Here is a 21805-nt window from a genome sequence, read left to right as displayed (position 1 = left end):
ATATGGAGGACGAAATAGAGGCTGCATTGTGGGCCGCCTCATAAGTATCCAGATACTTCCTTTAGATGCAGGGCCAGGGGAAGAAATTCTGAATCCTGCAGTCCCTCGGCCAACTGTTCTGCCCATGTTTCCATCGCTCTGGCAACCCACGCTGATGAAAACATGGGTCTGACAGAGGTGCCTGTCGCTAAATAAATTGATTTTAAAATGACCCTTGAGCTTGCAGTCAGTGGCATCCTGCAGGGCTGCTGTTCCCGGTACCGTAAGCGTAGTGTGGTGAGCTAAACGAGCTATTGGAGTGTCAACATTTGGGATCTGTTCCCAGCGGGCCAGATCCTCTTCCTGTAACGGGTACAGGGTAAGGAATCTCCTTGGATTAATAAACTTCCGGTCCAGTTGTTTCCAAGCTGCTTCTGCGATGTCTGTTAATTCCACTGACGGTGGAAAATGAATAGTGCGTCTTCTCATTTTTTTGAAAAGACCCTGTTCCGAAGCTTTGGGTTCATCCAAATCCATAAGATTCAGGGCTTGCCTTAATGCCAAGACCAGATCGTCAATGCCCTGATATCTAGGGGATTCTTCCGGGTCTGTGACCTGCAGGGAATCCGAGTCAAAAATAGGCTCACCCTCCTCTTTTGATCACCTCTACGAATCGGAGAGGGATAGAAGAGGACTTGCAGACCAAAGCCTCTTATTTCTAGAAAGTACAGGTCTTGGAGCTTCTAGAAAACTGTTTAATCTATCCAGACCTCTGACCAAGGATGAAGACCAAGCTGGTTCTACAGAGGAAAGGCCTGGGTTCGTGAGAGAGGATGACTGACCCGCCAAAGCCACTTCAGATGTCCCGAAATTGCGGTCACTTGCATCCCTACTGTCACAGGGAGGACAGTTTCTACCGAAGCGGCGGGGAGAACAACAGAAACCGCTGTTAAGCCTGTAGGCTTAGTAAGTAGTTGGACCAGTGTAGTAACCGACTGTGCCAGAGAAGGTGCCCATGCCGGTTCCTCCGGTAGTGGTAGTACATTAGTCTGGGCCTACGTAGTGTGTGTACCCGCGTCACAGTCCGGTTCTCACAAGACAGTAGTGCCGCTGCCTAATAGGAGTGTGCTCTCTATCTCTAGAGCACACTCCTCAGATAATAATTGCAATAGTAAAAATACTTTCCTAAAAAAATAAAGTAACAAATAAAGTTTTAAAAAAAACAAAACAAAAACTATCTAGCTCAAAAAGTAAGCCCAACTCCCTTGGGCACGTAATCTAAACTGAGGAGCTACAGGAGGTTGCAAAGGGGAGGGGTCTGTCAGCATTGATAACTAGCTAAGTGCCAACTCCACACTCCCCTCATACAACCCATGGCAGCAGTGTCCCCCAAATAGGATGAAAGAGAAAATTAAAATATAAAATTGTGTGATTAACAGAAATAATAGCGATGGTAAAGGCATCATGCACCTCAGGTGCCTTCTGGTAGGTTTGGAAGTCTATTCTCTAATTCTTAAAGGTTTTTCTCTGACGTTTGACTCAATGAAGGTAGACATCAGAAATTACATTCTAGAAAGGAATTTTTGTCTAAAATCAGAGGCACAAGGGAATATAATAAATAACAGTGAAACTTACATGTGGATTGGTCAACTAACTGTGCCCACAAACACGCCCAAAAGTCCAATCTATATTTCGAGAATAAAAAGCACACTCAGGTTTGTGTTTTTATAGATTATATTAGCTGTTGGATGACTATAGCCTCATCTGACCTGGTTACGGGTATTCTGGTCCAACTCCACACACTGGTCTAGTGGAACCCCAGACACCAGTTCCATAGTCAGCACTCTCTTAGTAGTGAGATCATCAATCACGCATGGGACCCTGAAGAAGGGATCATCACTCAGGAGCTGCCTGTGGATCAGAGAGAAAAAGAATTAAACAAAAGACTACAGGAGAATAATAGACAATAGTAATAGATAGCCGGGGACCAATCCTGCATGGAGGCCACTCAACCACTAGAACAAACATCTTCATACAACGATGACTCCTGCTCAGATCCTTCATGTGTTGATGTGATATTGTGGGTTAAGAAGAGCATCTAAAGAACAAATCTCACAGCAATGTTCATGTATACTAAACACAGTATAAAGGAGAGCAAACCACTGTTACAGCAGCTTACATAGAACTGGATAATTTTTTTATTTAAATGAAGTAGATAATTTTCCATTTTAAGAAGACAGGATGACTGCTTAGATCAAGCACAGTATTTATCTAAACGACATTGGAATCGGGAAAAGGTTTTGGGGTAGTACACTCCTCCCCCAACTGATGTAGAAGTATTTGGATGCATGTACTGGGTCACTCGGGATAGGAGTATTTAAGTTGTTACTTAAGAGCTGTACGGTATCTTGTGCAATCTTCCATTGTAACATTACATAGAAATAGACATTACTACAAGAAAATAAAAACACATGTACCTATTGAAATAAAGAACTATTATGACAACGTATTGAAATTTGAGTGGTTTTGTGTACAAAATATAGCTTTTTGTGTTTGGGACAGAGCCAAGGCTCCAATGTAATTCCAATTGGTTATGGGGACAGCCCTGGTGTTTATAAATGAGATTTCTAATTTAAAAGTACTTCCTGCAGCCAGAAAAACCATCACTGAACTGTGGGAGGATCATCTGCCATCCATATTCCAGCTAAGGCTTTCCATGCTTTAAAAGAGTGATTGTCTTGTAGGATATAATGTAGTAAAGGGGAAAGTCCATGTGTTCCTCATGGCTCAGGCCTTTCCTTTGTAGTCTCACAGGAGTAATAATACACTATGGGGTACATTTATCAAGCTGTGGGTTTGAAAAGTGGAGATGTTGCCTATAGCAACCAATCGGATTCTAGTTATCATTTATTTAGTACATTCTACAAGATGACAGCTAGAATCTGATTGGTTACTATAGGCAACATCTCCACTTTTTCAAACCCGCAACTTGATAAATTTACCGCCATGTGTAAAATGTATAGCGGAGTGGAGTCTTACCAGAATTTTTTGCTGCACTCTGCCTCCCGCAGATAGTCGCACTCCCAGGCCAGCTCTTTCTGTAGGACCTGCACGCTGTTGTCAGGAAACAAACCTTCAACAAAAAGTAGACAGCTTTCATGTCCTCCATCCGATTACTCCCACAACAGAATGAGATGAACCATCGTGTCTGTCATCTTAATTACAATCTCATTCTGCATCTCCACCAACGTCAGGGCAAAGCTACCTCATATCTCTTTCAGTCCCCTTTATGAACCAAACCCCTTTAGACAGAAACAGTCTGAATAGCCTTTCCTTTAACCTTAAATTCAACTAGGAAATTACATTATACCATAATGACATAAAACAAACACGTTTCCACTATCTATACATTATCCCCCTTACCGTCAGGTATAACCACGCTTAACTTCAGAATGGAGAGCAGATTTTCCACATCACTCTTAATACTCTGAGCGATTCCAGGATACTGGGCAGGGAAACAATATAATATGTAACATGTGCTGTACAAATTACACCAGATATTACACAGGATGACATTAACATGAGCTATACAATACACACTTGCTATGACACAGGATAGCCCAAACTGGATATTACACTAACAAAACAAAAGCTTTGTAGCCATCGTTTGCGACAGCATTACACAGAACATGTTATATGATCTGTAAGACATACACCAGATACTACACGCAATAGAACAGAACATGAGCTGTACCAAGCTGTTAATAAAACTTAACAGACGGCTTACGTTACGTTAATCAGCAGGCTGTTACTTAGATAACAAAGATTTAGCGCAAAGGAATCATTTCATATATTTAATTGATGACATCCAGAATGAACTGATCACATGAAGTCACGGTACAGCAAGCTCACCTGGATCTTCATAGCTACTTCCCGCCCATCCAGCAGCCTGGCATGATGTACCTGGCCAATAGAGGCCGCTGCAAAAGGTTTCTCCTCAAAATATGCCAGTTTCTCTCTCCAGTTAGAGCCCAGCTCCTCTGCAAGCACTTTCTAAGGATACAAAAAAAACATATCTGTCCTCAGGTTTTCCAACCTCTAGACCTCCAGGTGAACAGGGGAATTATTGGTGATGATGTACTTACAGTCATCTGCCAGGAAGGCATAAAGTCTGCACTCTGCCGCACTCTCTCAAAGATCTTCTGCAGCTGTGGACTAAGGAAGCTGTTATCTGTCAATGAAAACATGGAACTTCATAAATGTCAAAATAATGTTTAATCAGGTCACACAATATAACCCAAACCCTTTGATTGATAGTGGTTGACACACACATTGCAGGAGTCCTTGAGGATATCAGTTTCCCCACGAACATAGACCCAATTTGCAGAAATCTGCAAGCAGAAGCACAGGTCACCGTCTTCTCCCATTGTTCAGATCCTAACAACAACACGGCAATGATGTTCAGAGTACCGTTAATCATATTTTCATTTGATCCATTGTGTTGGTGCTAGAAGTGGGATTATAACAGGAGTAAAAGGTAGGCCCTATTCCAAGTAGAGCTCTCCTTTGTAGGGGGCCAATTTCTTCACGAAACCCTACAGAACAGAGGTTGAGGGACTCCCTTAGTCAAGGAAGGGGAGAAGGAATTACTTTTTAAATCTTTCCAACATAAAGGTGGAATTATCCCTTAATATCCTTAAGACATTTCCTAAATAAAAGAAATTTAAATATATAATAAAAAAAGGCAAAAAAACACCCCAAAAAAGCTGTGAAAATTTACTCAATTAAACATACATTAAGCATTACACAAGTATTCCAGGAGATGTTACTCTTCACAAGTAAATAGAGACATATATATAAGTCCTGTGGTTACGAAAGTGATATTATCAAAAAGACCACTGACCCTATCTTTAATATTTTTCGCATTTCTAAACAAACAAGCTATTTACGAAGGCCTAAAGCAGTCTTTTAACAATGTGACTGACATATTACAAAAACACAAACAAACTAAAAAGTCTTAAAAGTAAAAACGTACTGTAAGGAACTGAAACTTAAAAAAAAACATTTTATCACTTAATTGTGCCAAGCACAGTGAATTTTATATACTAAAAAACAGTTGTATGTTGTCTCTCTATGCAGTCTATGAGAAAACCCAGGGGGTTATATCAGCCTACCCTTTGGCTGCGCTCCATTCCGGACACAACCACACCCTAATGACATCATACCAAGCCCCAGGTGACGTCACACGTATCCCTTGCCACTACACCACACCCCACACTATTATGAGCCGATTATCACAGCTCAATAAGACTTACAGCAGAGATCTTATAGTAATAAAGAAATCATGGGGATGAGAAAACAATAAATGGCTCTTCTCCTGATTGGCAAGTTCTGCAAATAGACTAAGCAGCATCAGCAGAAAACTAGGTAAAGTCTTAATGAAATAATGTTGTTTTTTTTTTTAATCAATACATCTCTTAATACTACATAGACAAATAGAAAGGGGGGAATACAGGGTTAGAGTGCCTTTAACAGAAACAAATATCCACCACTTAACATCTACAGTGTATCCAGCTTGGTGCCTGTGCCAGGATGGACTGCCTATGCCACCTTGTCTGTTGCTGCTGGGAACCGGCTGGGCTTACTATGCCACCGTTCTCTTTCGCTATTCCAAATGCGCTTACAAATGCTGCCACCACTGGACTCCTTACCAGCATCCAGTACCGGGTTCCTTCTGGGTAACTGACGCCGCGAGTGTACCCCGTTACTGGTGTACCTGGGCTGGTACTCCTGACCTCTTACTATGGATCAGGGTTACTGTGGATGGATCCTCCCCTGGTCTGACCAGAGCTGCAGGGTAGCATATACCCTTAGAAATACATTTCTAGTAAGGTTTAACAAGAAATTCATTTCTTCCCTTGGTCTGAGAAATAAAGATATTCCTTTTACCAAAACAGCCACAATATTAAAAATAAGTATATTTGCAATTATATAACCAAGCGCCCTACACCATTTCCTTTAAATAAATTTATACCATAAGTTACTTGTAAGTGATCCAGTCACAGTGCCCAAACTAACTAATCTGAAATCTATGGATAACATGGCAGCATAGACTCCATATTCTAATAACGGATTGCAATAAACTCAGATGGATATTATCACATATGTTATAAACAATAGACAATATAGGGGGACGGAGGTCTTTATCAACCCCAACGTACTGTGCATGAGAAGTCACTAGTGTTCTCAGTGGTATTAGCTATGGGACATTGTTTCTACTGGGATGTATTTTGTATGAGACATTGTTACATTGGACAGTAAAATGGAGACACAATTTACTAGAGACCCTCCACCCCCCAATTCACAAAGCCACACATACCTTGAATACTCAGCATCTGCCCAATCTTCAGTGCAGCCCCCCGAACTTTACACAAGGTGTCCACAAATCTCTCTGCATTTGCCTCACTCATAAAAGTGTTTGTTTCCAGGATAGAGCGACCAGCTATGGAACACAAGACACGAGTCACAACGTGCATGGAGCAACGAGACACGAGTCACAACGTGCATGAGCAACGAGACACGAGTCACAACGTGCATGGAGCAACGAGACACGAGTCACAACGTGCATGGAGCAACGAGACACGAGTCACAACGTGCATGGAGCAACGAGACACGAGTCACAACGTGTATTAAAACTTTTATAGGTTTGTTTTACTCCGCCTCACTGGTATCTCTGAGCAGTTTCTATTTAGTGCACTCTCCGGCCTTACAGTACTAGCTGCCAGCATTCAGTGACACATAACCAGATATTAGAGGAAGCAGTGTCTATGTAGTGCACTCTCCGACCTTACAGTACTAGCTGCCAGCACTCACCTTCCGACTTCTTTTCCTGGCTCAGAGATTGTTTCGCGACCTCAGTCAGAGCGCCAATTCCAAGACTGACAGCCAAGCCTGCATGAGTGAAGGAAGTGAAGGGAGTTCAGAGTGAGATTTAGTACATGTTGTATGATGGAGGGAACACTAGCAATAGAAAGACATAAATATAAAATTACCCCCAAAATTTGCCATGCGACTGATGCGAGATACAGGTACTTTTCTCTCTCTAGCCCTTTCACTGATCTGCGAATAAAAAAGTATTACTATCATGTGGTAGACGGTAGACTCAGTATATACAGCACAATGCTGCCCACTCAGAGTAATAATCATGTCAGTTCCCAGGAAGTAAAAGCAGACACTGTACAACCAATAGAAGCAGGCGAGTGTTCCAAAATGGAATGTTAACAAAAGCGTTCTTATTCAAAGATTCACTACACTAGAGGTAACTTTTCACCTTAAACTGTTGCAAAAAAAGCTAATTTAACAATGTTTTTGGGCAATATTCTTTACATAAAAAAAATATTCATTACATTAATAATCATGTGGTTTAACCCCATTGCCGTTGAGGCTATGCTCATTACATATTTAATGCCTTACAATCAAAAGCGATCAGCAGACAACAAACAAACAGGAGTACCATTATTTGAAAAAGGGTACTTCCCTCTTTCAAAAAATGGTACGCCCAGTTTTTTAAGTGCCAGGGATAAAAAGAGAGGCTCATCCTTAGCACTTTAGGGGGTCGTGTAGAGGACAAGTCCCACTCGTCCTTAGGACTCAAAAGGATAACTGGGTTCTCCAATCAATGTATAATTTCCAGCAGTGTAGACACTGCTCAGAGCTGGAATCGCTGACCAGGTTTAAGTAGAATAAGTGATGGTAGGCTATGGAGGAATTTACTACTTCTAGTTGGAGAACACATTTAAACACTGAAGTCAAACTTAATTTGGATAAAATACACGAGTGACAAACTGAAACTTGTGCATTATAAGGTCTAATGTGTCCTTACTGTAAAAGAAGTCCACTCTGTGTTCTGTGGCCTTTATATAAGCCCTGAGGGTCTGGTATTATAATATTATATCATCATCATTTATTTATATAGCGCCACTAATTCCGCAACACTGTACAGAGAACTCACTCACATCAGTCCCTGTCCCATTAGGGCTTACAGTCTAAATTCCCTAACACACACACACAGAAACATAGACTAGGGTCAATTTGTTAGCAGCCAATTAACCTACCAGTATGTTTTCGGAATGTGGGAGGAAACCGGAACACCCGGAGGAAACTCACACAAACACAGGGAGAACATACAAACTCCTCACAGATAAGGCCATGGTCGGGAATTGAACTCATGACCCCAGTGCTGTAAGACAGAAGAGCTAACCACTTAGCAAAAATTATATATATATATATATATATATATATATATATTCTCCTGTATTTATATAAACACTGATCAGTTATGCAAACACCATAGCCAGGTAATCCCAGGGATCTATGAAGGTTCCATCATTTTTTGGGCAATTTTTTCTCCAACAAACAATATTTTGTGTCATAGTCTATATGTGGAAGTTCAGCCACTAGAGGGCAGATATGCTTGTTCTGCCACAAGTCCTTCAACCTGTAAAATCTAAACATAGTTAATGAACTCCTGCTCTGAAATCATTGAGAACAGGACACGCGCCACCTAGTGGCTGCATCACTAACTAAATACACAAAACAAATAATAAAGAGGTTATTTAAAGTCTACATAAAACATAAAAACACAGATATTCAGCTAATCATAATTTAAATGTAATAGTTATCGGGTTGCTTTGTTTGTTATTATAGAGACCATGTCCTACTGTGGCATCGGGAATAGTAATTGGGCTACACACAGTATTTGAAAGAATATAGTCAGAGACATAGTTTTGGTAACATGTAATATGAAGACACAAGATAGCCACAATCTAGTTCACTGAAAATTTAATACAAATCTTGCTGATTGTCATTAACCCTACCTGCGCTGATTCATGGCAATATTAAACAACATTAAGACATACTTATGACCCTGAAATTGATTATTGTTACTGCTTGTAAACTAAGGAACTATATAAATCATTGTATAAAGAATACAATCTCCCACTGCATAGTCCGCATAACTGATCAGGGAAACAATGCCTGAGAAGTGGAGTGTACAATCTAAATGTTAGTACCAGGAGGTACTAACAATTACACACGACGAGAGGTCGGGTCCATGCTTAACAAGAGCTAAGACTAGGGATCAAACATGAACAGGATTTGTTAATCTGTGCCTCCCCCCTGGATCTGTGCACTATACTGCAGATTTAGGGGATGTGGGGGTTCCCAGCCCACTAAAGTACAATATGTCAAGTAGACATCAGGCGCAGAAGAGAAGGATATCAAAGGTGTTATTTTAATTAGTAAATGGATCCAATAGTGCTAAAAATATATATGTATCCCAAAAGCACATTGATGGATAAGCACAATGTTAAAATAACAAGATAAGAAGTACAGTTACAATAACCAATGAATACAATTTATCACAATTAAGACAACCAGCATATCTCAGTGGAACTATTCTATGCTGGTTTCAATATACGTCTTATAAAAGGTTGGCTTAGGGGCAGCTATAAATCAAACTGTGATATCAATCTTCAAAAAAACTGTAGGTATACAAGATTTGTACTTCTAACTACATTAAATCTCAATGTGCATTTGATTTATTCTGGCCTGGGGTGTCTCCAGCTAACACCCAGGAGGATAATCAGGACATCATTATGGTGAGGGGACCTAAATTCAGTCCAAAATGGTACATAGGGCTGTAGTGCATGTACCTGTTCATTTAACCTTAAATTTGCTGTGACTTCTTGTGGGGCAAATTAAAAAAGTTTGTTCATAAATGGAACATGTGTCTTTGGAAGTGTAAATATATGAAGCTTAAATATTCCTTCTGCTTTTAGATCCTCATATTTTTGGCTCTAGCCCTTCTTCCTCTAGTTCCCTGTTTAGTTCAAGTCTTATTTAACACCCTCTCCTTTTTATTTTTTTTCTTCAAAATAAAAAGTCTGCCCAAAGATCTCTGTTCTGGGATAGTGTAGCCAACCTTATTAGTGACATTACTAAACTCCTGGGGGTAAATGTATCAAGCTGAGAGTTTTCCGGCGGGTTTGAAAAGTGGAGATGCTGCCTATAGCAACCAATCAGATTCTAGCTGTCATTTTATAGAATGTACAAAATAAATGATAGCTAGAATCTGATTGGTTTTTTAAACCCACTGGAAAACTCTCAGCTTGATACATTTACCCCCCTGATCTCTAATAAATGTCCATGGTCCTTCCTCCTTGGCTCCCTGCTGGAGGGGCTGGATAAATACTCTTATAAACGCTCTGTGTAAATTCTCAATGTGGTCAGGAAGTGTCCAGATCCCCTCTCCAAACTACAGCTTATCAATAATATATGGTACTTGGCGTCCATTGAAAAATCTCTGCATACTTAAATAACAAGACCCACAAGTTTTTTTTTACAAATTTGGTGTCACTGGTTTATCTATAACAGTCCCTGTACCCTAAGAGATCCTTCTTAAGACCTTTCCGATCTTTTCCTTTAGTTTTGGCCAACTGTTCGGTTTAATTGCTACATAAAAACTTTTCTTTTCCCCCATAGCAACCCTGTGGGTACCAAATGTCCCACCTATGGCATCAAATAAAGTTTTTGGACTGCTTGTTTTGATTGGCTTAATAGGTGTGAATCGCGGTTGACCCTTGACCCTTCTAAAAGTTGGTAAGCTAGGTTTCAGAGTTATGCATTGGTTATTATCACGTACTGAAATGTCTCTCTTACAGATCAAGGCTGTTGCTCTAATAATGTGTTGAGTCTGTCCTACCCGATTTCCTTTTTTTAAAATGAATAGTTTTTCTTTTCTATTCTGCCAAGGTATGGTGTTGTTATTGTACATGCCTATCAAAGTCTTTTTCTAAAGTGGTTGAGAATTATTTCTGTAAGTGATGGTTTATAGCATTAACTGTATAGTATTTAGAATTGTATTTGGGATTCTGGTTTAATATAGGTATCGATAATGAAATTACAGGTAAGTAGGACCTATGGTTTAGTGATATTTTTTATTTCCCTCCAATTCCTCTGCATTTGTCTCTACAGTTTTGTTCATAATCATTTATGTCCTTTAAAAACATATTTTTATTTTCAGATGCATTCATCTTCTATCCTATAACGTTTGTTTTGTGTGTTTGTAGTTTTTTTAAAAATGTTGTAGGTCAGTTAATGGTTCAGATGTGATTGTGATTTCTTTCTTAAATTTCTCTAAGAATTTCTTTCTGTCCTGAATAAGTAATTTCATTAGACTGTATGAACATGTACCTAGTTTCATTTGTGGCAGAGTCTATAGCTTCTGGATTGAATGTATTTTTTTGGGAGAATTCTAAGAACTCTTGGATGCCTGTTGATCTGGATATTTTTTTGTGAAGGTTGTACTGTCCCACCAGTGTCTAGTTTACAGTGTTAGCCATTTTTCAAGTCTAAGAAAGTATGAACATATACAATTTCTTTTTTACTCTTGGTTTAATTTCTATGTGGATCGCTGGGAATATACCATCTAATTTTGTACAGTAATTCTATTTTTCCGTGTGGTAAACATAGACATGATTAGGAAGAAATGGATTATTGAATTTGGAACAGATCTAAAATGAATTGGATTTGTTAATCTGCTATTTTGCTCTGGATTTGTGTCTAGTGCTACCTGAGGACCTGGAGGCTCCTAAAACACAATATGTGGTGTAGATTAGGGATGGGCAATATACTGATCCCATAGCAAGGGGAGGTTTCAAAAGCTCACAGATAGCAAATCACCAAAAATCTCCCTCTGCTTCCTGATCTCCTGGATTAGATTTAATTGGGAGATAGGTTGAGGTTAAATTCTGTCTTCTGTGTACGCAAGTGAGTATATCTCAGGCAAGTTTATCTATTCTGATAGAGACCCTCCATAAAATGCGGCGAATAATGCCACGCAGCTCATGTTACTGTGCTTCTTGCCTATCGGTAAGAAGGCAAAGTGAAAGGTTAAGCAGGCAGTTAGAGTGACAGGCAGCTACTGTGGCAGGACTGACAGGATATTACTGCTAAAGAGACAAGCTGCTAATGGGGGTCTACGCTGTTATTGTCCTGACTTGTTGCCTAAAGGGGACACCTAGTGGCCACATGATGTATGTGCGGGACCTATTTGGCCCTACACTCTCCAGCAAGCAACCCTGGAGCTTTGTGATATTCCCCTGCAGAGATCACTTGTTTGATTCAGTGAGGCCGCTGTATGGGGCCTTCATAGAAAATCCTGCGGCTCCCTGGCACTCATATGGAGACAGAAAGCAACTCAGGTGATTGGAGAAGCTTCTTAATTGCTTGGTGCCTGAGGAGAACAAGGTGGCAATGTTCTGTCCTTCTGGCCCAAGTCACTGCAGTGACTGGGATAGAAGTCCTATAATGCTGCAGGGGTTGATGCAGTAAACATCCCCTTCCCACACCAGCTGGTCAAAAAGCCCATTTCAGCATTATCTGCAAACGGCTACAGAGGTGTGTGTAACCAAATCCCACATTGGCAGCAAAAGGACAGAGAGGGTACTAGGCACCACCATGAAAAGCTACAGGGCACAACTTAGGCTGTCCCTCAATATGCAGTAGAGGGGGGAAATAAAATACAGAGTAAAATTATTAAAGTAAAGGAACTAAGGCCCAATGTCCTGTGCCCACATCCTGTGCAGTGTTCTGGGGAAAAACTGGGGGGAAAGGGGGGGAAGCAGGGGGGTTTACGGGACAGGAGAAGTCAGTTTGTTGCCAGTGCTCTGCCTCCCAGGAATGGAATATAACTCTTTGGGGGAACTGTCCGTAGTGCTTCAAAGATCACGGGAGTCCTCTGCAGCGAGGCAACATCCGCAATATTGGGATAGCTCAATAACCGAAAATCTGCACAGCCGCTAATTGAATTTTTCCCTTTCCCTGCATCAGTCTATTGCAGGTAGAGAGAATACTGCAATACACAGCTGATGGCTGACAATCCGGATCTGACGGAACCACATTAGTGCAGTTGGACAGTGACCACATACGCGGTCAGAGGGACTCACTGTCTGATATATTACAATTTTTCCATCAGATGTAGACTGAGTTGAGCAATTATTATTATTAATTTTTATTTATAGGGCGCCACTAGGTGTCCGTAGCGCCCGAGCAATCATTTTATTCCCCTATACACAGCAATGTGATTGAAGCTATGTCTAAAAAGGTCTAATTGGCTGTTCAAATCGATGAAAGTTGCCCTTTAAAATAAAGAATGAAGGCAGAATGGAGGTTATTGAAAGTTTAATAAAATTAAAGAGTGAGAGCCTGGGGTAAAGAAAGAAATAGGCAAAACTTAATGAATGAAGAGAGACTGGTGCACTTGATATTTACTGAAACGGTTCTCGCACCTTCTGCCGCTTGGGTCTCCCATGATCCTCTGCTCCACCCTGCAGTTTCGTCTCTCTCGCTCTCTCCAGTTCATCAGCTGTCAGGCCTCTTATTGTGCTGTAATTTCTGACTTGACCCACGCCTGCTCCAGTCACACCTAGGCCTTGTTTCTGTTGCTCACCAGGGCTTGTCCTAGGAGGTGATGCCTCTTCTGCTGGCGGAAACTCTGACATCACGTTCCAAGAGTCAGCACCGAACTCGGAAGACAATGGCCGCTCTCTGGAATCAACCTTACGGACCTGTACAGAAATATAACGGAAGCCAAGACATAATATAATGGGTCAGTTCTTAGAACCAATGAGTACTACCAACAGTGAAATGTTTAAAGGATTACTCCCCTTTATCAACAAATTCTACAGAAATCATGTTGAAGATAAATGCAAAATAAAAAGATCTATTTATATAATTAATATAAGTGAGATGGATGTACCAAAAAATGAACATAGTAAATTAAATTAGTAGATATTACAACTTAAACTTTTCTGTCAGGTAAAGTTTACGTTTTAGTTTATGCTAAGATAAAATATGAAGTCTCGTTTACCTAGGGTGCACTTTCTTCATTCGCTGAGGTTCCAAAAGTCTTAAATGTTTCTGCACCGCTCTGATACTACTTCCGTTGGACAGTTCCAAGCATCCAGTGGTGTTGTCGAAACCGCTTCCCATTCACATGTACTAGGAAGTCCATGGTGCAGTATTGACAATGTCACAGGCTGGAACAGTCAGCGATAGTACTATTAGAGCAGAGCAGTGCTGGATCAAGGAAAGACTTTAGGGACCCTGGAAATTCAGGAAATGTAGCACTCCGGGGGAGATTCAATTATCTGCGAAGTGTCTCCAGAACATCCGCAACATTTTGCTGTGGACATTTAACAGAAATCTCCGCTCCGCCACATCACCGGCAATTGAATCTCCCCCTCTGAATGTTATCTTAGAGGACTTGTCTAGTTTTATAACCAAATTTCCTTCCGCACCATAACCTGCTATAAATAGAGCCAGGTCAGATTTGGGTGGTGTTCTTCTGGAGTGTCATTTTTACTTCTACATTAGTTAAAATAAAATAAAGAAACTGCTGAATCCTTCTACACAGACATTCTTTGTAACTAAGGCTTTTATCTTCCAGACAGCTCTGCACCAACCCCAATCTTACTACGGCCCATCAAGTCAACTAAACAAAGGCATGACTGCAATATCATCAGCGACCAGTCCTACAAAGCAAATATCATTTCTGTACAGAAAGTTATATATAATGGCACACTCACTTAGCTCCAAGTATAGTCTGAGCACAAAGTGCATAATCTATTTATTTGATTATATGCTGCCATCTTTATGACCACAATCTAGAACACCAGTTTGGGCCTGTGTTTTAGAAAGTGCTATAAAAAAGAAGCACTAAAATTAACCTTTCCAGTCTAGAGCTATCGACTCAAGCTCTGTTCATTACATTACACAAGGTTGTGTACGGCCTTTAAAACAATATTGGCAGTATTTAAGAGGACCTGCCATTTAAGCACAGTTAAGGCAGCATTTTGTGGGTTGAACTAATATACAAAAGTGTAAATAGGTTCTGGGCGCATAAAGATGATGTGAAAATTAGATTTTAATCTTGTTATAGTAAAAACATAAACATAAACATAACATGTTCCGGCCGGAACATGTTATGTTTATGTTTTTACTATAACAAGATTAAAATCTAATTTTCACATCATCTTTATGAGCCCAGAACATATTTACACTTTTGGTATCACTTATCGGGAAGGTAGGAATTCCCCTCCATATACTTTTAGGTTCATCCCTGTGGCTGCATCCCTTACCCAACCTCTTTTTTTTCCAGTACTTTGAACGAATATGCAGCCTATCATTTTACCAGGAACTAGTCACCTGAGGCTTGAGGCAAATCACATGAATATTGGTTCACTTTACAAAATGGCTGCCACAGCTGTGGGATTATGGGTCAGCACGTACTAGGAGCACACTGTACTTTTCAGAGGTACATATCTAATTGGGCAGCCCTTTCTTTGGTCAAAGGTGCAAGAGAAATAAAGTCTCTACTTTAATTGAAAAGTGGGTATATAAGTTCTTTACCCAGGGTCTACCAATAGCAGGTCAATTACTTTAAGCTGCAGGAAAATACTTTTATTGCCTCACAGAAATGCCCAGATGCTGGGAAATTAATAACAGGGGAAGGTATATGGATAACCTGCCTTCAATGAAAGCATAAACCTGCTGATATAACCGGGAGGCCTCCCAACAAAATAAATAAATAAATATCTCATGCCCTGATTACGTCTACTGTGAAAAGTACATTTTATTAAGTACCATCTTCCCTCACCTGCATGTTTGTGAAGACTGTCCCCACACACCGCTCAGCCGAGGCCTGCACAGACTTAAACCCACTTCCCAACGTGGAGGTAGCAGTCACCATACGCAGCTCTTCACAACCCCTCTTCACCACAGCCTGCGCCACACGGGACGCTCCCTGTAACACCATGGCGACCTCGCTCCACATCTTAGAGGACAAAACCATAAAATCTCAGTATTAGAACAGTGCTGTTTACGTAACCATAAATATCAATCACATGCCCAGATTTAACGAGAACATATTAAAAGCATAGTCCCAAGGTTACTAAACAGGTTTATTCACAGATTTCCATAGTGTCACAGTACAAGCAATAGTGATTTTTTATCACAGTGTACAATCATCACAATGAATAAACACAGTTGAACAACTTGTGAGGACTACAAACAATAAATCATCAGCCGCTATCTCCAGACTCTGCTCATGTCTCTACCTGGATGACGTAACCTGCTAGGTATGGATCGCTCTACTACGTTTGCTTCTCTCTCTTATTCCCTTGTCACATATTCACTAACCCCTATCAAAACTCACAATGTTTACTAAACTGTTTTTCTTACTTTCGTTCCATGGCATTATGTTTCTTACCCTTTACTTATATTGTCCACTCACTACTCCACTCTTCACTAATTAACACTCATCTACTATTCTCCTATCTTAAATGCTTAAATTTAATATTGTCAACCAGAAAAGAAAATCTCATAAATACCTCAATAATCTTTTTTTGTCCATCTTTCCTTATGGAATCAGCAGAAGGAAAGATGGGGGGTGCATTTGGCGATACATCACCAAATCCACCCCCCATCCCCATTATAATTCAAAGCACCATCTACAGCACCACTGTTCCTATCATCCCATTTGCTCCTATTGTCTCTGATTACCCCTCCCTTTAGAGTGCAAGCTCTCACAAGCAAGGTCCTCTACCCTAATGGGCCTATATATCAAGGCTTAACCCATGCGGAAATGGCTTTTTACACATGGTTTAGGCATTTTTAAGTATAGTCACAATTTAACCAAAGCCTAATGCAGGGGATATCGGAGATATCTACTGCTTTAGGCAAGGTACAGCACAATATCGCAGTTCCCATAACACACAATGGGGAGGCAAATTTATCAAGCTCTAAAAACTTAGCATTAGCCATTCAGTCCTATGGGGGGAGCATCACAGGAGAGGGATCTTCGGATCCCAATCCAGCAGCCTTCCTGCTCTCCCCTACGTTAATTAACAGATAAGACCCCTGTGCCCGCACGACCCTCAGTCAGTAAAGACTGGGTCAGAACCCGGAGTTCCCAATCAGAGTCATTGCCAGGACAGCCTCCTATCAGATGCGCTGTCTCAACATGACTAATAGTAAATTGCTCTGTTAAGTCATCAGTCATTGCTGCAATGACAAATCATACTTACCAGAGCAAAAGTGTGAATCATGGTAAATAGGCCCCTATGTCTCCTGTCTGTCCACTCTCCGTTTGTGTGTTTCTATCAAGCCTTATGTTGAATTGTTTCTGTATGCTATGCAATAAATTGTCATCCATACATTTATTATGTTTATCTGTACCCATGCATGCTTACTGTTCTCATTTCTTTTTTTGTTCTGCTTAATTTGTTATGTACTCTCTTAACTTGTGCATGTTGATTGTATAACTATGTATCAGGTATTCAATGTTTAATTTGTAAATGTGTTTGCGTGGGTTTCCTCCAGGTGCTCCAGTTTCCTCCCACACTCCAAAAATATACTGGTAGGTTAATTGGCTGCTATCAAAATTGACCCTAGTCTCTCTCTGTCTGTGTGTGTATGTTAGGGAATTTAGACTGTAAGCTCCAATGGGACAGGGACTGATATGAGTGAGTTCTCTGTACAGTGCTGCGGAATCAGTGGTGCTATATAAATGGTGATGATGAAATGGGTACTCAGTTCATCCTCCTACATAGCACGGTGGCTAAGTGGTTAGCACTTCTGCCTTACAGCAGTGGGGTCATGAGTTCAATTCCCAATTGGCCTTATCTGTGAGGAGTTTGTATGTTCTCCCCGTGTTTGCGTGGGTTTCCTCCTGGTGCTCCGGTTTCCTCCCACACTCCAAAAACATACTGGTAGGTTAATTGGCTTCTAAGAAATTGACCCTAGTCTGTGTCTGCATCTGCGTGTGTGTGTGAGAATTTAGACTGCAAGCCCCAATGGGGCAGGGACTGATGTGAGTGAGCTCTCTGTACAGCGCTGCGGAATTAGTGGCGCTATATAAATAAATGGTAATAATAATAATAGGCGGCTGTGGAAGATTTGTGGCACTTTATAGATAAAAGATATTATTATCATCATCATCATTTATTTGTTAGGCGCCACAAGGTATCCGCAGCGCCGCACACAGTACTAACAGTAGACTATACAGGGTGAAACCATACAGGACAATGAACAAAAAGTACCAATAATTCAGAAACTCCGGCCAGTCATAAAAAGATAATAATAATACAAAGTGATTAAAATGTGTGCCTTATACTGCTTACTATTATACACAATATAGCTCTATTTTTTCTATATCTTTAAAATATGTTACTTATACGTCACTGAAATGGCTGCGACTGTACAAAAGGGTTAACCGAAAATTTTTTTAGGGGGATTTCTTTTTGTTAAATCATAAACTTACGATCACAGTACAGAAAGTTTGGTGTGCAATAAAAACCAATACTTCATCTATAAGTTCTGACACTTTCTGTCTTACAACCATGTGGCTGGTTGTGAGGAATTTATTATTCTCATGTAAAGTCTAACAATGATAGACTAACAAATAACTGCATTTATCCGTCGTTACCATGTTATGTGCATACATATAGATACCTAAAGTATGTGTGTTGTGCTTCCTGTTGATGCTGGGAGTTGATACACTGCATTTATTTACAATGTTCAATACATTGCACCCACTTGTGTCATACAGACAGGGTCATGCCTTGACTTCTCAATATACGCAGTTAACAGCATTAAAAATTAGGTTTTCTTTAAGGATATATTTGGAGGAACAATTGAAATTGATGTATTGGAGTTACTCACCTCACCTTCTGTCTTCTGCCCCCTGTACTCACTGTACACCCTCGGCCACCATTTTTGATTCGGGCAACTTCTCTAATAGGTAAACCGCCGCAGCACAAGAGTTTCCTAACTTTGGCCGGTATCCCGGGGATCTCTGTGAGGCGAAATGTGAACACCGGGAGCCAGAATACGCTACACTTTCCCTTACAGCCAATCAGCACCCTGTGTACCCAACCGCCAATCACAGCGCTGTTCTCAAAGGTGCGTTTCGCTATGCTAGATGAGAGAAGAGCGGTGATTGGCTTGCAGCTAGAGACGGTTTGAAGGTTATGAGCTGCTGGCAGGACATGTGGATGTATGTCGGAGAGGTCACGTGATCTAACTCATCCTGCATAGAATGTAATATGCAGACAGAGGTGTCACTTAGGGAGGTCATGTGACATAGATTTAGTGTCATGTAGTGGAGCACTGCAGTCATCTGCATGTGTCAGTGGGTTGGTTGGGTCACTGTTCTCTCATTTTAGGCCTTATTTAGAAATCTAAAACCTACTAGAATGTGCTGGATTGTACTTGTTGTACTGTAGAGTTGGGGGCATTAAAATGTGCAGACACATTTAGAGTTGGGACGTGGATGACTTCTGCCTGCAGCCAGACTTGTCCCACAGTGAGAAAGTTGTGAGGTCTGTCTCCTGCACTATACAGAGCAGTGATGAACAGATTTTATTTTTATTATTTTTGTTTTATAAATCCCTCAGTGGTATTTTTACTACGATGGGTTTTGGCCTAATAAAATTGCCGTTTGAAGAAAATGACTTCAAAGCGCCGGGAATTGGCGGACAATAAATATATGGCTCCGTCTTGGGAAGAATTAACTTTTCTCTCCAGTAGTTTCTTCAAACCAACTTACAAGAACAGTCCTGCCAACTCATCATGCAGGATTTCTATTATCTAAATTTAATATTAAAAAGTGTCCTCCTCTTCATTTACTGGAACCGAACATAGAAGGGAAGAAAACACAATCTGATAAAAAAAAATAACTAAAAAGCAGAAACAACAAGAAAACACACATTAAACATTCACAAGATCTCTTCGTTTTGCTGCATGTACATGCCGCTGGTGCATGTGGCATTGAAAGGGTGTTTTGGATGTGGCTGGGGGCGGCACAGCGATTGGAATTGCTGCGCACACCCCTAATGAGACATGGCCATTCCCCTGTGGCGCACTGCCGCAAAACGCACATTGTCCCTGTTACCCACAATTGCCATTGCACCTGCACCCTATTCTAGCTGTACAAGGCCTGTGTATGCTAATAGTTCAAAATTATGAAACTCTGAGGTTGTGTTAATTGCATTAAAGTTACTATGGTATTGGGTCATGGGAAGAAATGCACCAGCAATCTCCTACCAAAGGACCAACTTTATATTATTCAGTATGGATTTCCTGCTTGTGGTCCACCAGTATACCCTGTGATAATTCAGCCACTCATTGGGGTTATGACTCACTGGCTTCACCAGAGATCAGCTGCTTCAAACGTATTATGTTCTCTAAATCACGCCTGGGTAACCTGTGGCTCTCCAGACATTGTGAAAATATAACCCCCAGCATACTTTTCCCGTAAGAGTATGCAAACCTCCCGGATCCTAAAAAATGCCTAAATTCCCGGCGTTGAATAATAGGGGGCAGGGCTTAATCGCGTCATTAAGCCCCGCTTCTGCTATTCAATGCCATGAATTTTGGCATTTTAAATTGGGGGCAGAGCTATGGTGATGAAAAGATGTCACCATGCCACCTCCTACCCCTGTCACATGACCTGTCCTCTAGCTCTCCCGGAGGACAGAGTCACAAAGTCGGCAAGTATGTAGCCAGCTGGCAGTGTTGGGACTTGTAGTTTCACAACACCTGGCCAGGCTTGCTCTAAACCAGTGGTTCCCAAACTTTTGCAGTTCGCGGCACCTTTAGAGTCTCCAAATTTTTTCCAGGCACCCCTCCAAAATAATTATTGAGCAGTCCTGTTTTAGAAGTAGTTGGGTCAAAAAATTGTTATAAGTATTTAGGTCAGGACAAAAATACTTATTTAGTTGTATGCAAAAATGCCCCCTCTGCATCCAGACACACTGCCCTCTCTCACACTGCCCCCTCTGCCCTCTGTCACGCTGTCCCCCCTCCTCTGCCCTCTCTCACAATGTCCCCCTCCTCTGCCCTCTCACACACTGTCCCCCTCCTCTGCCCTCTCACACACTGTCCCCTCCTCTGCCCTCTCACGCTGTGTCCCCCTCCACTGCCCCGCTGTGCCCCTCCTCTGCTCTCTGTCCCCCTTCTCTGCCCCGCTGTCCCCATCCTCTTCTCTCTGTCCCCATCCTCTGCCCTGCTGTCACCATCCTCTGCTCTCTGTCCCCATCCTCTGCTCTTCTGTCCCCCTCCTCTGCTCTCTGTCCCCCTCCTCTGCCCTGCTGTCACCATCCTCTGCTCTCTGTCCCCATCCTCTGCCCTGCTGTCACCATCCTCTGCCCTCTGTCCCCATCCTCTGCTCTCCTCCTCTGTCCCGCTGTCACCATCCTCTGCTCTCTGTCCCCATCTTCTGCCCCTCTGTCCCCCTCCTCTGCTCTCTGTCCCCCTCCTCTGCCCTGCTGTCACCATCCTCTGCTCTCTGTCCCCCTCCTCTGCTCTCTGTCCCCCTCCTCTGCCCTGCTGTCACCATCCTCTGCTCTCTGTCCCCATCCTCTGCCCCGCTGTCACCATCCTCTGCTCTCTGTCCCCCTCCTCTGCCCTGCTGTCACCATCCTCTGCTCTCCTCCTCTGTCCCGCTGTCACCATCCTCTGTCACCAACCTCTGCCCCGCTGTCACCATCCTCTGTCCCCATCCTCTGCCCCGCTGTCCCCATCCTCTGCTCTCCTCCTCTGTCCCGCTGTCACCATCCTCTGTCACCAACCTCTGTCCCGCTGTCACCATCCTCTGCTCTCCTCCTCTGCCCCGCTGTCACCATCCTCTGTCACCAACCTCTGCCCCGCTGTCACCATCCTCTGCTCTCCTCCTCTGCCCCGCTGTCACCATCCTCTGCTCTCC

At 41.8% G+C, this 21805-nt stretch overlaps 1 protein-coding gene across 2 annotated transcripts in view; it reads right to left on the bottom strand.

Moving 5' to 3' along the window:
* Positions 1-19053, bottom strand: part of COQ8B (coenzyme Q8B) — a 34909-nt gene extending 15856 nt beyond the window's left edge. Inside the window, exons 1-11 of one of the 2 annotated variants that reach the window (XM_075187031.1) lie at positions 18768-19053; positions 15698-15874; positions 13329-13607; positions 7032-7098; positions 6853-6930; positions 6359-6481; positions 4125-4210; positions 3892-4032; positions 3403-3484; positions 3019-3112; positions 1749-1890 (exon numbers count right to left, since the gene is read on the bottom strand). In XM_075187031.1, coding sequence (XP_075043132.1) covers positions 1749-1890; positions 3019-3112; positions 3403-3484; positions 3892-4032; positions 4125-4210; positions 6359-6481; positions 6853-6930; positions 7032-7098; positions 13329-13607; positions 15698-15874 — 1269 coding nt within the window. In that variant the 5' untranslated portion in view covers positions 18768-19053. Of the gene's footprint in view, positions 1-1748; positions 1891-3018; positions 3113-3402; positions 3485-3891; positions 4033-4124; positions 4211-6358; positions 6482-6852; positions 6931-7031; positions 7099-13328; positions 13608-15697; positions 15875-18762 lie in introns of both variants that reach the window. The other variant, XM_075187030.1, reaches the window with a different exon arrangement.
* Between the last annotated feature and the right edge of the window lie 2752 nt (positions 19054-21805).

Source organism: Mixophyes fleayi, chromosome 9 (assembly GCF_038048845.1).
Source record: "Mixophyes fleayi isolate aMixFle1 chromosome 9, aMixFle1.hap1, whole genome shotgun sequence".
NCBI classification, from domain to species: domain Eukaryota; kingdom Metazoa; phylum Chordata; class Amphibia; order Anura; family Limnodynastidae; genus Mixophyes; species Mixophyes fleayi.
Note: the sequence above shows the minus strand (reverse complement) of the source record. Positions and strands in the feature narration are given on the sequence as shown.